Genomic DNA, 16,405 nt, shown 5'->3' with positions numbered 1-16,405 from the left:
TCACCCAATGTACCGCAACTTTCTTGATAGCGAACAGAACCCTCGCTTCCATTTGCAGTGCTCTCAAAATATTGTATGAGGCTGGGTTAAAGTTCCACAAAGCGCTCTACACAGGCTACAAGTCTGCCACTGGTTTTTTTTTACATTTTTTTTAATTTATTCATTTTTTTTGGTAGGTGAACAGGTGGCTGTGTTCTTCATCATTTAAAGCACAGATGTGGGAGAACTCTTTTTTTCTCGCTGGGCCACTAAAATGTGACAATGTAGCTTTTATAGTGTTCTCTACAAAGACTGGTATTTCTTTTTCAGCATTAGCGGCAGTCTATGTGTCATGCAATGCTGCACAAACAACTCTCCAATTTGCTGCTTTAACTTAGCTGCAACATTGCCCTCTCCCTCCTGGCTGTGTCCGAGCATCACAACAGCACTATCCGATGTAAAACTGACTAGCTTTTTGGTTGGATAGTTCTCACAATCAAAATGGTCAACGATGGCCTTAAAAATGTTGTCAACACTACATTTCTCTGTGATTTCGAGTAGGCTCAAAAATGTAGTCTTAATTTCTTTGGCCTTGATATCCACAAATCTTTGAAAATCAGTAACTGGGTTTTATCAGTACAGTCGGTGCTTTCATCACACATTACATGCACGAAAGGGAATTCCCCTATGCTAGTTAGGCTAGCAGCTGCTAATGTCTCCCCTATTTTTTCTGTTTCTGCCTACAGTGCTAGCACTGCTGTGGAGCCTGCTGAACGCAGACGATTTCGGGTCAACCTTTTTTTGCAATTTCTTTGAAAGTGTCACCCACTGTAAATGGTAGTTTTGCTTTGGCAAGTCCAAAAGCTAAAGTGAGGTCATTTTCCAGTTCAACTTTCTCTCGACTGATGAAGCTTGTCATCAGCTTAACTTGCCCCGTCCTGCCCGCTTTTACCTTTCTAGCAAACCGCTCCTTTTCAACAGAAGACGTACCATCCATTTTTGTTCGTTTCTTTCACCATTTTGCAATGTGGTCCCTCGCTGCCGTTGACTTCAGCTGTTTCATTGTCTGACCACGTCTCATACACTCAATCCATCCTTCATCTCTCAAAAAACAGAAAAATATTTCTCCCACGGAGGATTAAAAGTGCATTTGGTCATTTTCGGTGGCTGTAACATTAGTCTAATTAGCTATCTGACTCAGTGGGAGAATGCACGCAATTGCATGAGTTTTACATATTAATGCGCATGTCATCCTGACAGTTAACGTGATGTAACCTAGGTTGCTGTTGTACTCTGGCCAATTTAATTCATTAGTCTCAGAAAACATTAGATTGCAATAATTTTCTTGTCTAAAAATTGACAATTTATGTTATCATGGGAAAAAAAATTTACTTTTTTTTCTCAATGTGTTTTTTTTTGTTTTTGTTTTTTTTGTTTTTGTTTTTTGCCACGGACACATTTGTCCGTGTACAGACAGGTTGGTGACCACTGTTTAGGATGATCAGTGCATATTCTTCTTTGATTTTTGCCAGTTGTTCAGCAATAGCGTCCCAATTTTTCTCAGCATGACTTGACTTTATTGGAACAAAGTCTATAGATACATTTACACTTATTCATTCATTCATTTAATCTTTATACCTGCATGTTTAATCCAATTAACGCTGACAGGGGGTAGTGGAGGCGGGAGCTGGAGCATATCCCAGCAGTCACTGGGCAGAAGTCAGGCAGACACCCTAGACAGATCCATCACAGGCCGCGCATATCTGTCGGCAACTTATTGCCTTTAATTTACCTAGATTGCATATTCTTTGGACTGTGGGAGGAAACCAGAGTACCCAGAGAAAATTCATATAATTACAGGGAGAGCATACAAATTAAATACGGAAGATCTTAGATCAAACCCAGGACCTTTTTGCTATGAAGGAACATGCTAAACCATGAACCCAAGTGAAACTCCTCCATGCTTGCTAGAGTGTAAAAAAATCTATCATCATGGAATAAATTACTGGTTTACTGATGCAATGTACTGCCACCGAATATATGGTATGATTTTAGCATGCAAATGGAGCATCTACATGTGTGTGTGTGTGTGTGTGTGTGTGTGTGTGTGTGTGTGTGTGTGTGTGTGTGTGTGTGTGTGTGTGTACATGTGTCCTCAGAGCCCCCACCACACTCCATTCCCTGACGACTGGCATGGCAAGCTGGGGCAGTTCCAGAAGATGCTGGTGATTCGCTGTCTCAGACCAGACAAAGTGAGTTCACTGTGCCATGCTGTGCATGTGTAAACACCCATATACACACACCAAACACACACACACTATCTCCTTTCTGTCTACCAGATCATTCCCATGGTGCAGGAGTATGTGTCAGGTAGCTTGGGCCGTCCCTTCATCGAGACCCCACCTTTTAACCTGGGCAAGGCCTTTGTGGATAGTCACTGCTGCACCCCACTAATCTTCATCCTCTCCCCTGGCTCAGACCCCATGGCTGCCTTGCTCAAGTTTGGAGATGAGCAGGTAGGGATACTGGTTTTAATGTCCCATCCCCAAAATGGAAATGTGAAACTGGAACATTACAAATTTGTTACCAAACCTTTGAAAGTCAATATATGGAAAATGACATGGAACCTTTTCGGAATCAGAATACTTTATTCATCCCCAAGGGGAAATTGGGTATTTCCAGGACTCCTGGAGTATGGGATAAAAGCATAAGGCCTTGAGAATATTTTAAGAATGTCTGAAATTTCACCATCATACAGCAGATCTATTGCAAGACCCTGTGAGAGTCTTTGTACACCACCAAGTTAAAGTAATAATACCCTCCTGTAGTCACAGGTATTAACATTAGTAGTTGTACATTGTCTAATAAGATCCATTGTGTGTCCATACATATTTTAGGGGTTCAGTGGTAAAAAGCTTACCTCCCTCTCTCTGGGCCAAGGCCAGGGGCCCATCGCCATGAACATGATTGAGACAGGCATTAAGGAGGGCACCTGGGTGGTCCTTCAGAACTGTCACCTGGCCAGCTCCTGGATGTCCACACTGGAGAGAGTATGTGAGGTCAGAGCATGAACAGAGAGAAAGCACGAACATGTCTATGCTATAATGTAATAAGGATAAAATGTTGTTGTAGCACTTCATGCAAACGTCCTTGAAGAACATACAGCAACAAACTGTGTGCAAGACGGGAGAGGGAAAAAAAGCAAAGCAAAACTAAAAAGGATTTATGTGTTGTCTTGTACGGGAGGTGGTTGCTAGCCTATACCCTGTTTTTTTTTTTTTTCAGTTTACACAGCAATATTTATATTTTCAGGATGGCTCTGACATTTCATTTGAAAATATCCAGGCAGAATGACATGTCACTGAGATTCACTTTTGTAGCCACCCCTTGTGTTGTTTCTGACCGTATAAGAAATGTACGATAGGATATCAGTCACTTCAAAGTGAAAGTGACACATTTGTCTTTGAGCCTTATCTTTCAGCTACCATGTGAACCAAAAAGAAAGTATCCCTATACCTAACAAGGTGTACAAAATAACACCGAACAAAGCCTTTTGAAAGAAAAAAGGATGCGTGCTCTTTATTGTTAACAATTTACCAATTTATTATATAATGATGTACTACACCGCACAACAGAACTTTTCTAAACATATACAGTAGCTGCTGCTGCATAATCAGAAACAGAATAAGAATACTTTATTCATCCCCGAGGGGAAATTAGGTTGTTGTTATAATAATGATAATAATAATTATTATTATTATTATTATTATTATTATTATTATTGAGTTAATAATGTCTATTTTTGTATAAAACCATGGGGTTATATTCACCTGTCACTTTGTTCCTGACTTGCTTCTGACCCGACCCCACCCAATCCCACCCCCGTCCTCAGCTTACCAGATGCATGTTACTAAGGTATTACTTTAAATACATTAAAGTGAAATGAACCCAATACTTTGTCCTTGGGGCTCTGAGCAGGAGTTGAACCCAGAGACAACCCACCCTGACTTCAGGCTTTGGCTGACCAGTTACCCATCCCCCAACTTCCCTGTATCCGTGCTCCAGAATGGAGTCAAGATGACCAATGAGGCCCCCAAGGGACTGCGATCCAATATCACACGTTCTCTCCTCATGGACCCCATCTCTGACCCCGAGTTTTTCAGCACCTGCTGCAAGCAGGTTAGTGTCTGTATGTACTATGCAGTTCTTTGTGTATGTGTGTGTGCATGTGTTTGTTTGCTTCCACATTTGAAGTAGGGTGGTGGCTGTGGTTTCGGGTCATATGGACTGAGGTGTGCCCGGCCCCTCAAACAACACCTTTGTGTTTTGTAACAGAATGTAGGTGTGTTTCTTCTTCTCTGGCATACCTATCATTCTTTCAGCAGTGAGTGTCTTCTGTTCTTTTGTGTCTATCTTCACACCCATGGTGCATTTCAAAGTGTGTTTGGATTTAGCCATAGAAAATAGGAATGTGTGCTTATGTTTTTCCAGTGTTGTGCATTCTTTTTGTGTTTTGGTAACCACAGTGTGTGTTTTGGTGGGTGTTTTTGTGCACCTGTGTCCACTCCTCAGGCCGTGTTCAAGAAACTACTGTATGGGCTGTGTTTCTTCCATGCTTTGACCCAGGAGAGGAGGAAGTTTGGCCCTCTGGGATGGAACATCCCTTATGAGTTTAACGAGACCGATCTGCGTATCTCTGTGCAGCAACTGTACATGTTCCTGGAACAGTATCAGGTAGGGATGAATATGGGAATCCAGTGGAGTTGTTGAAATGGAATACCTGGCACCAAATGCTGGCAAGTGCATGTGGTCTACCATTCACTTAGCCTGATAACAACATTTCGATTTAGATGTTGTGTTGTTCTTTCCAGAAATCAAGTCTGCTTTTGAGAGTGTTAATGTGGATGGTGTTTGGGATTTCAATGGGTTTACCAGGCTTTGTATATAAAAAGATTGTTTCCTGGCCTGTGTTGATTGATATTTGTAATATGTACAGCAATCAAAATGAATTGAACTTTCACATATGGGACACAGTTGGATCTCTTACAGAAAAATGTCTAGCCTATGTCAATCATTTATGTGCAAACAGTGACCAAAAAGCATCAAGTCTGTGTTATTTTGTAAAAGTAACTGGTCAGACTACAGCATATCATCTGTTACCCCACATGGGTATGGAAAGGGAAAATATCCTGCCCATGTTGCCTTGTGTGCGCATTCAGTAACACACAACACATACAAATAACGCATACACATATATAGTATGTGCCTTGACCTTGACTTATACCTTCCTTTCATATTTGAAAGGAAGGTTTTTTCTCCACGTGCGCATTCGCACATATGCACATACATGCATATGGACACACACATGCGTATACACACACACACACACACTGAAAAGCTCTTTCACGCATACACAAACACACACAACATTCCTGACTTTATATTGAACATCTAAGGCCACAAAATAGATTCTGACATTCACAAGTGTTCTCCACTTCACTCAAGTGTCCTCTTTCATCAGCTATATTCAAATACCCTCTTGACATTTCCCCAACCATGGAAAGTTCTCCAACAACCCCCAACTCCCCATCCCTTTAGCTTCAGGTCCAAAACAAAGTGGCAGAAAAAACCCATCAAGAGTATCTTTTTTTGAACATGCTGACATTTTCCTCCTGCAACCAAGTGTTTCTTGTAGAATTTACAAGTGAAATCCCTATCCATAAAATGCCATGGGCAAACCCCTCCATCCACCCTTTTTTAATATATATTCTCCAAGTCCTGAAGTGAATTTCTTTGAAAAAAAGACTAAAGACCCAGCGCTTTCGTGGACACCTCTGCATTTGATGGACTGAAGTGAAAACAAAAAAAATCTGCTTTTATGCACTCTGTGCATTACCTCTTTGCACTGCCTGTTGGCACCTACGTCCTGTCGGACTCGAACTTGGCTTTATGGTACTTGTGTTGTTTTCGCCTGTCTAGATTATTGCTTGTGTTGTATCAGCTCTCAGATCTATGTCGCTCTGGATAAAAACATCTGCTAAATGAAATTGTAAACTTCAACTTGGGAATTTTTTCCATTGTTGGAAACAGCTCCCGTGACACTGCCAAATGTCCATACATTCAATTTCACAAAGCTCACCTCCTTTTCCTTCTCCTCCTCACCTCCTTCTCTTAAATATGTGAGATGAATGGGCCATCTGGGTAGCATAGCATAGTGGTCTATTCCATTGCCTACCAACACGGGGATTGCTGGTTTGAATCCCTTGGGTTACCTCCGGCTTGGTCGGGCTTCCCTACAGACACAATTGGCTCTGTCTGCAGGTGGGAAAGCCGGCTGTGAGTATGTGTCCCGGTCACTGCCCTAGCGCGTCCTCTGGTTGGTTGGGGCACCTGTTCAGGGGGGAGGGGGAACTGAGAGGAATAGCGTGATCCTCCCACGCGCTATGTCTCCCTGGCGAAACTCCTTACTGTCAGGTGAAAAGAAGTGGCTGGTGACCTCACATGTATCAGAGGAGGCATGTGGTAGTCTGCAGCCTTTCCTGGATTGGCAGGGGGGTGGAGAAGCGACAGGGATGGCCCAGAAGAGCGGGGTAATTGGCTGGGTACAACTGGGGAGAAAAGGGGGGGGGGTCCCCTGAAAAAAAATTGAGATGAGCGAGTCTATATGTTTCTCCAAAATAAACCCATTAAATCTTGCTCTGACAGGAAGTGCCCTTTGATGCGCTCCGCTACATGACAGGCGAGTGCAACTACGGTGGACGCGTAACGGATGACTGGGACAGACGGACCTTGCGCACCATCCTCTCTGTCTTCTACACACCGAAGATTGTCGAAGATCGTGACTACAAGTTTGACCCCAGTGGGCTCTATTATGCACCAGCTGAGGGTGATGTAAGAGCACGGTCTTGTTGATGATAATACCCTGACTCCTTGACAGCGGGATAGGATAGCATTGTGTCGTCATTTTAAAGAGATTGAGATAAAAACAATTTAGATATGGACTGGCTGTATGGCATTTACATCTTGGACAGTGATAAAAATGGAAATGGGGAAATAATTAAATTTATTGATTATGGTATTTTGAAGAGTCTTTTGTCCTTAGTGCAATATATGTGTGTGCATATGAGAACCATTTGTTAAGAAGTTCCACAGCTCTAACTATTACCAGGGGACATGGATGGTTAACGTAGAGGAGGACTTCTCAGTTGTTTCATGTCAAATAACTCCAATGACATGAATCCCTTTTTGTGATCTTTTGGTTCTAGGGACCTTACATAAAAAGACCTTTTTTCTCAACACAATTTGACATGAGTTTCAGATGTTGGACAAACAGATAAGACCATGTTTGTTTTTTGTTTTTTTTTTAATTAGCTGGTCATTTATTGACCAGCTTTATCTAAAACATGCCAAATATGAAGGCACCAGTTAGGCTATACAAAAAGGATGTGAAGTAAACATGGGATCTGGAGAAGATTAAAGATTTAATTATCTAATAACTTAGCTGAATTTTTACCTTTCCCTGACATTTGAGTAAAGATGATTGTGGGTTTGTTTGTTTTTTCTATGACCAACCACCCTTAGTGGTAAGGGTCAGGTGAATAGTGAGGCCTGCTCATATTATTTGATCATCAGTTATGCAAAGACATGTCTGTTGCTCACATTTCTCTAACTCTGGATAGAGGATTTCTGACTTGTGAGTTCCTACACATTGCCTCTTCTCACTCTACAATTAGTGTTTAGCTGATAATGACTGACTAACAGGATTATCAGGAATTACGCACTTTTAAAGAGACTGGCTCAAGACAAAAGTATCATCATACATTGTGGGAGTTGTGTGATATGCCCTACACTTTGGGTGTGGTTATGTCAAACTGCAGCCTGTATGTCCCTGGTGATAATGCATAGGGCTGAATTTTGGCTCATGTAGATGGATGCATGAAGCAGCAAGCATTGATGTAAGACAGAATCAAAAATTCTCTAGTATGTTTCCCATAAAATGTGATTTCATCTGGAGGTAACTCCTCACACACAGTGACCCATAGGAAATGTCCCAAAAGCTGCAATGTATGTTGCTGCTTTGGAAGTGAAACAAAACTCAGCTTAATAGGTTTTTAAGACTAAGTATACTAAATGATTCTCACAGTTGCTTGGCACTTTCTTTGAGCTACCTTTAAAAAGTCATTAGAAGATAAAATGTGTGTAAAAAGGCACAGCAGGCTACTGCCATCAGAGTCATTTGATATATTTGGGAACACAAGTGCAATCTTTGGTATGCTCCATTTTATTTGGCATTTTCTCCCTCTATGCTGTGCCTCCCCTCTGACCGCCATCTTTTATGCATGAGCTTACATTTACATAGTCATTATTACAAATGTCAGCAATCTAAGGAGTCAACTTGTTTTTTCCATGAACATTATTAATTTGGATTTTTCTTAATGTTAAGATTCGTCCCCCTTCTCACCCGCCCTTTCCAATCTGCCCTGCAGTACAACAGCTACATAGAGTACACTAAGTCACTCCCACTCAACCCGTCTCCTGAAATATTTGGCATGCACGCCAATGCGGACATCACCAAGGACCAGGCGGAGACCCAGCTGCTCTTCGACAGCATCCTACTCACACAGGTAAACAGTCACGCAGCCAGGGCCTGCACTGCCAACCACAAGTAACTCACCAACTACCACACCTGTGAGGCAAAATCTGTGACGCACAAATCTTACATGCATCCACCATCACAGATAGAAGAGAGACAGATATAGTGCATATGATGAGGCAATGAGGACTGGCATAGTCTGGTGGCCTGAACCACAGCAGCAATTACATATTCAAATCAAGATGCCAGCTCTTTCCTTTAAGATTTGTAATCCCTTTTTTTCTTTCTTACCACAGCTTTGGTTGTGATAAAGCACATTCGTCAGCTGTCATCATTACAAACAGCAAGTCTAAACAGCACACAGTGCTAAGTTCCTGCCCAAGCATGATCATATCCATGGATATGATCTTGAAAAAACTCATTTTCGATCAGAGATGATCTGGAAATACATGCCATGCCTAAATAGCAAAATTCTGAAAGGAAAACTGTCCTATGAAGTAAGGCTGGCAGAGTTACATCTTAAACATGGTAAATTTAGCTAACCCTGCTTGTCCATGCCAAAGACCACTAGCCAAACCGACATGCTCCCTGTCAGCCAGTGTCCCATATTCTCAATGAAAAATGTCATTGACTAACCTGGTCAGCTGTCAAATGGCTTGCATGCTCAAATGTGTGTACACTATTATTCTCAGGAATGTAGCACACAGACCAACACATATACTCTCATTTGTGCAAATGCGGACTCACACACAAACCAATAAAAAGGTCATAGTACATACATAAAATATTAAAGACTATCCAAAGCCTCAGGTATCCATATAACCAGATATGCACAAATTCACGTGTATACTGTCTCCTCGGTGTCCTCACACATCCTTCCCTCAAGTCTTCAAGCTTTTTTCAGTATCCTTGCCAGTGTTTAATATTTGATTGCCATCCATTAAAATGTAACATGCAACATTAATTAGAGAGAAAAAAACTATGATAAATAATTCAGTTGTTTGTAGAGCGATATCTCAAAGAACAAAAAAAGGCCCGCCTTATGTTAGGTTTTCTTTTGACGCCGCAAAGCAAAGATACACACTGAATTTTGTCACAGCTTTCTGATCTTAGTTGATAACATTTTATTCCATATAGTTGGACCAGGTCAGCCTGTCAAATTCATTTCCCCTATACCTATTGCCACTCATTGTTTGCTGCAAATAAAATTGAAGGTACTCAGCTCAAATGTTAAAGTAGTCCAGCTGAGTGTGGAAAGACATTTTGACTTGTTTTTTTGTGTTATCTATCAACCTGCCAATTATATATATATATATATATATATATATATATATATATATATATATATATATATATTGTGGTGACCCACATCTATATAACTAGAGACATTCGCCTAAGAGGTCAGATAATGCACTTCCGCTTCCGGTACACAGAGAGTTCAGTGTCGTTGTCGAACGTATGACATGCAAAGTTGGAGCTAGTAAACTACCTCGACTACGTCTACTCTCACGTCTCCTGTCTCGTTGTTTGCTAACTCCACATTGGTGACCCCGACGTGATCGAACTACTAATACGAGTATGTCTGACAACGATGACGCCGGTGCTAACAACATGGCTATTGCTAACGCTAGCATTTACACCGCTACTGTGAAGCTACCCGACTTTTGGCAGCATAATCCACGGCCGTGGTTTCAACATGTGGAAGCCCAGTTCCAGCTGAGAAGGATAACGCAGGATGCAACGCAGTACTTCTACGTAGTGGCGGCGTTAGACGCATCGACAACGGCGCGAGCAATGACACTGTTGGAAGCTCCGCCAGCTGCTGGCAAGTACGATGCTATAAAGACATTCCTCCTGAAACTATTTGAACTGTCGGAGCTGGAGAAGGCAGACCGTTTACTGTCCCCGAATGGCCTCGGCGACGGCAAACCGTCTGAGTTAATGGAAAAAATGCTGTCTGTGCTGGGATCGGCTGATCCGGCCTTTCTTTTCACACACATTTTTCTGAGGCAGCTCCCCGCACCTGTACGCACAGCACTGGCCAGTTCTTCTCTCGCCGCCTCCAAGGACTACCGTTCTCTGGCTGCTGAAGCAGACAGGGTTTTCCTGGCCAACCGGCAACAGATTGTGCATGCCCTGCTACCCAACCAGACCGCCCCACCACCACCTGTGTACGACTATATGGACACCGCGGCTGCGGTGACAGCCCGCCGCCAACCTGACGACGGGCTCTGTTATTACCATGCCAGGTTTGGGGCAAAAGCAAAACGGTGTCGCAAACCCTGCAGTTACAGGGTTCAGGGAAACGCCAAGGCCGGCGCTCGTTAACGGCTATGGGCGCCGGCCGTGACTGCAAGCTGTTGTTCATCAGAGACTCCTTGTCGGGCCGGCGGCTGCTGGTTGACTCTGGCGCTCAACGCAGCATACTGCCAGCACAAGCTGTGGACACGATGACCGACAGTCACGGCCCCCAGATGGACGCCGCCAACGGCACGTCCATTCGGACATACGGTATCAGACATGTGGACGTGTGTTTTGGCGGCCGACGTTTCGGCTGGGACTTTGTGATGGCTGCTGTATCCACCCCGCTCCTAGGTGCGGATTTCCTCTGTGCTTTCAACCTGCTGGTGGATGTTAAAAACTGTCGCGTGATTGATGCCGTCTCTTTTGCGTCATACCCCTGCACGCTTGGGGGCGCTGGAGCGCTGTGCCTCGCTAACACACTCTCCACCGGGGATCCATACCAACGCCTGCTCGCAAATTTCCCCGAGCTCACCACACCCACCTTCTCCTCGGCGGTGGCCAAGCACGGCGTGGAACATCATATCACCACAGTGGGCCCCCCAGTTTACGCCCGGGCCCGACGCCTCGACTCGGCCAAGCTCGCAATAGCCAGGGAGGAGTTTTCGACTATGGAGCGCCTCGGCATTGTCCGCCGTTCTGACAGCCCGTGGGCTTCCCCTCTTCACATGGTTACTAAGGCCAACGGGGGTTGGCGCCCGTGTGGGGACTACCGTCGCCTAAACAATGCCACGACCCCCGACCGGTACCCCATACCGCACATACAAGATTTCTCTACCCACCTGACGGGCGCTGCCATCTATTCCAAAATCGACTTAGTGCGGGGGTATCACCAAGTGCCGGTCCACCCACTGGATGTCCCAAAAACGGCTGTCATCACACCCTTTGGGCTCTTTGAGTTTTTACGTATGCCTTTCGGCCTTAAAGGGGCGGCGCAGACGTTTCAGCGCCTTATGGATTCTGTGCTCCGCGACATGCCATTTTTGTTTGTGTACTTAGACGACATCCTCGTGGCCAGCGCGTCGGCGGAGGAACACATGACGCACCTCAGACAGCTGTTTGACAGGCTCAGCGAACACGGCCTCATCATCAACCCAGCTAAGTGTCAGTTCGGGGAGTCGTCCATCACCTTCCTCGGGCACCACATCACTCCACAGGGGGCCGTTCCCCTCCCTGCCAGGGTTGAGGCTGTCACCATGTTCCCCCGCCCCCGCACTGTACAGTCGCTGCAGGAATTCCTGGGCATGGTGAACTTTTATAACCGTTTCCTGTCCCGTGCCGCCCACATCATGCGTCCCCTGTATGAGGCCCTGCGGGGTAAGAAGTCTAAGGACGAGCTGGACTGGTCTTCGGGGATGGACGAGGCTTTTGTGGCCGCCAAGACCGCGCTGGCCAACGCTGCGCTGCTAGCTCACCCGTCGCCTGCCGCCCCCATAGCCCTTACAACGGATGCCTCCGATTACGCCGTGGGGGCCGTGTGTGAGCAGTGGGTGGGGGGGGGGCTGGCAGCCGTTGGCGTTCTTCAGTAAACAACTCCGTGAGAGCGAGCGCAAATACAGCACCTTTGATAGGGAACTACTGGGTCTCTTCCTCGCAACCAGATACTTTAGGTTCCTATTGGAGGGCCGACAGTTCACCGCTTTCGTGGACCACAAACCGCTGACGTTCTGTATGGCCAAACCTCAGAACCGTGGTCTGGGCGTCAGCAGCGCCATCTCGCGGCAGTTTCCGAGTTTACCACGGACATACAACACGTGTCGGGCAAGGATAACTTCGTCGCCGACTGCCTTTCACGGGCGGTTGTTAACGCCGTTCACTTGGGACTCGACTACGCTGCTATGGCAGCGGACCAAGCCAAGGACGCGACCGTTCAAGACTACCGGTCGACCCCTACGGCGCTACGGCTGGAGGACGTGACGTTCGACGCGGCCAACACCACCCTCCTCTGTGACATCTCCACCGGTCAACCGCACCCCCTGGTGCCTACTTCCTGGCGGCGCCGAGTTTTCGACACCGTCCACGGCCTTTCCCACCCGGGAGTGAAGGCCTCGACCAAGCTGGTGAGCGTCAAGTTTGTTTGGCCTGGGCTCCGTAAGGATGTTAGAGCCTGGGCCGGCTCGTGTGTGGTGTGCCAACGCGCCAAGGTGCACCGCCATACCAAGGCCCCTTTGGCGCCGTTTGTGGTTCCAGAGAGGCGGTTTGACCACGTCAATGTTGACCTGTTGGGTCCCCTGCCCCCCTCCCGTGGTTATACGTTCCTCCTCACTATTGTGGACAGGGCCACCAGGTGGCCAGAGGCTATTCCCTTGTCCTCCACGACGGCAGCAGAGGTAGCACGGGCGTTCATCGGCTGCTGGGTGGCCCGTTTCGGCACGCCGGGTGACATCACGAGCGACCGGGGCTCCCAGTTTACCTCGGAGCTCTGGACGGCGGTCGCTGAGCACCTGGGGATGAAGATCCACCGCACTACGGCGTACAACCCGCAGAGCAACGGACTTTGTGAGCGGTTCCATCAGGACATGAAAGCCGCTCTGCGGGCAAGCCTCACTGGCTGCGACTGGATGGACCGGCTCCCGTGGGTCATGCTCGGCCTGCGTTCGGCCCCGAAGGAAGACCTCCAGACCTCCTCCACTGAGCTGGTGTATGGCCAGCCCCTGCGAGTTCCGGGGGAGTTTCTTCCGGATGCTACGGCTCCCTGGTCGGCCGCCTCTCACCTCAGTGCGTCCCGGAGCGCTGCCGGTGCCTTCGCTCCCATTCTGATGTCTCAACACTGCCTCCCCCGGTCCTACGTCCCCAAGGATCTGCCATCGGCGAGGTACGTCTTCATTAGGCACGACAGCCATCGGTCCCTGCTGCAGCCCCCATACGACGGGCCCTTCCGCGTCCTGGAGGCGGGGGATAAGAACTTTGTGGTGGACATGGGGGGCAGGCCGGAGCGGGTCGCTATAGACCGTCTCAAGCCCGCTCACTTGGACATTGGGGAGCCAATGCAATTGGCCCTACCCCCGCGGTGGGGACGCCCTCCTAGGTCGGCCCCGGCACCTGCCTCTGTTCCTGCTTCGGCCCCGCCTATGGCCCGGGTTTCGGCCCCATCTGTTTCCCCTCCTGTGAAGCGCAGCCGTTATGGCCGCAGGGTCCGCCCCCGACTCGTCACTTGTTTTCCCCGGGACTTTGCACTATGTCATTGACTGTTCTGTTGTAGAGTCTATTTTTATGTTCATGACTTGCGCTTTTGCTGTTTTGCATTGTTTTGTGTAGGTGAATTCTGGGGGGGCCTGTGTGGTGACCCACATCTATATAACTAGAGACATTCACCTAAGAGGTCAGATAATGCACTTCCGCTTCCGGTACACAGAGAGTTCAGTGTCGTTGTCGAACGTATGACATGCAAAGTTGGAGCTAGTAAACTACCTCGACTACGTCTACTCTCACGTCTCCTGTCTCGTTGTTTTCTAACTCCACAATATATATATACACTACCGTTCAAAAGTTTGGGATCACATTGAAATGTCCATATTTTTGAAGGAAAAGCACTGTACTTTTCAATGAAGATAACTTTAAACTAGTCTTAACTTTAAAGAAATACACTCTATACATTGCTAATGTGGTAAATGACTGTTCTAGCTGCAAATGTCTGGTTTTTGGTGCAATATCTACATAGGTGTATAGAGGCCCATTTCAAGCAACTATCACTCCAGTGTTCTAATGGTACAATGTGTTTGCTCATTGGCTCAGAAGGCTAATTGATGATTAGAAAACCCTTGTGCAATCATGTTCACACATCTGAAAACAGTTTAGCTCGTTACAGAAGCTACAAAACTGACCTTCCTTTGAGCAGATTGAGTTTCTGGAGCATCACATTTGTGGGGTCAATTAAACGCTCAAAATGGCCAGAAAAAGAGAACTTTCATCTGAAACTCGACAGTCTATTCTTGTTCTTAGAAATGAAAGCTATTCCATGCGAGAAATTGCTAAGAAATTGAAGATTTCCTACACCGGTGTGTACTACTCCCTTCAGAGGACAGCACAAACAGGCTCTAACCAGAGTAGAAAAAGAAGTAGGAGGCCGCGTTGCACAACTGAGCAAGAAGATAAGTACATTAGAGTCTCTAGTTTGAGAAACAGACGCCTCACAGGTCCCCAACTGGCATCTTCATTAAATAGTACCCGCAAAACACCAGTGTCAACATCTACAGTGAAGAGGCGGCTGCGGGATTCTGGGCTTCAGGGCAGAGTGGCAAAGAAAAAGCCATATCTGAGACTGACCAATAAAAGAAAAAGATTAAGATGGGCAAAAGAACACAGACATTGGACAGAGGAAGACTGGAAAAAAGTGTTGTGGACGGATGAATCCAAGTTTGAGGTGTTTGGATCACAAAGAAGAACGTTTGTGAGACGCAGAACAAATGAAAAGATGCTGGAAGAATGCCTGACGCCATCTGTTAAGCATGGTGGAGGTAATGTGATGGTCTGGGGTTGCTTTGGTGCTGGTAAGGTGGGAGATTTGTACAGGGTAAAAGGGATTCTGAATAAGGAAGGCTATCACTCCATTTTGCAACGCCATGCCATACCCAGTGGACAGCGCTTGATTGGAGCCAATTTCATCCTACAACAGGACAATGACCCTAAACACACCTCCAAATTGTGCAAGAACTATTTAGAGCAGAAGCAGGCAGCTGGTATTCTATCGGTAATGGAGTGGCCAGCGCAGTCACCAGATCTGAACCCCATTGAGCTGTTGTGGGAGCAGCTTGACCGTATGGTACGCAAGAAGTGCCCATCCAACCAATCCAACTTGTGGGAGCTGCTTCTGGAAGCGTGGGGTGCAATTTCTCCAGATTACCTCAACAAATTAACAGCTAGAATGCCAAAGGTCTGCAATGCTGTAATTGCTGCAAATGGAGGATTCTTTGACGAAAGCCAAGTTTGATGTAAAAAAAATCTTATTTCAAATACAAATCATTATTTCTAACCTTGTCGATGTCTTGACTCTATTTTCTATTCATTTCACAACATATGGTGGTGAATAAGTGTGACTTTTCATGGAAAACACAAAATTGTTTGGGTGATCCCAAACTTTTGAACGGTAGTGTATATATATAATATTTATTTTTTTACGATAAAAAGTTGTGCTTCTGGCTTTGCAAAAACATGTTTCGGAAGCCAAGCTGTGTACACAACTTGTCAGCATTCCTGAGGGAACTGAAGTTGAGATTTAATAAGCACACGAGCTGTTGGAGCACACCAAAGTGCCTTACACCCTGCTAACTCTCCGTTACACAAACTCAACCATCTCTGTTGCCCTCTCTCAACCACCGGTGTGTGTATTACAACCTCAGACACCAATAGCATATTAAGACGGATACAGACCGCAACCTGCTGCAAACCAATGAAAAATACCTCAGGGATATGGCTACGTAGGATTCACAAGTTACAATTAGAGCTCAGCAGAGCCTGCCGTTGATTCATAGCATTCACCAAGATTAATAATAGCTTCAGTCATGTGTGAACTTTATCAGCAGCTAATACAGT

The 16,405-nt window shown here is 45.9% G+C and overlaps 1 protein-coding gene across 1 annotated transcript in view; it reads left to right on the top strand.

Annotated features, from left to right (window-relative positions):
• Window positions 1-16,405, top strand: part of dnah7 (dynein, axonemal, heavy chain 7) — a 304,502-nt gene that overhangs the window by 276,742 nt on the left and 11,355 nt on the right. The window contains exons 54-60 of the mRNA XM_056288870.1: window positions 2,139-2,231; window positions 2,319-2,495; window positions 2,877-3,038; window positions 3,958-4,158; window positions 4,552-4,713; window positions 6,685-6,870; window positions 8,466-8,603. Of these exons, the coding sequence (XP_056144845.1) occupies window positions 2,139-2,231; window positions 2,319-2,495; window positions 2,877-3,038; window positions 3,958-4,158; window positions 4,552-4,713; window positions 6,685-6,870; window positions 8,466-8,603 (1,119 nt within the window). The remainder of the gene's footprint in view (window positions 1-2,138; window positions 2,232-2,318; window positions 2,496-2,876; window positions 3,039-3,957; window positions 4,159-4,551; window positions 4,714-6,684; window positions 6,871-8,465; window positions 8,604-16,405) is intronic.

Source organism: Lampris incognitus, chromosome 11, assembly GCF_029633865.1.
Source record: "Lampris incognitus isolate fLamInc1 chromosome 11, fLamInc1.hap2, whole genome shotgun sequence".
Classification (NCBI taxonomy): Eukaryota; Metazoa; Chordata; class Actinopteri; order Lampriformes; family Lampridae; genus Lampris; species Lampris incognitus.
This window is presented reverse-complemented; position numbering and strand designations above follow the sequence as displayed.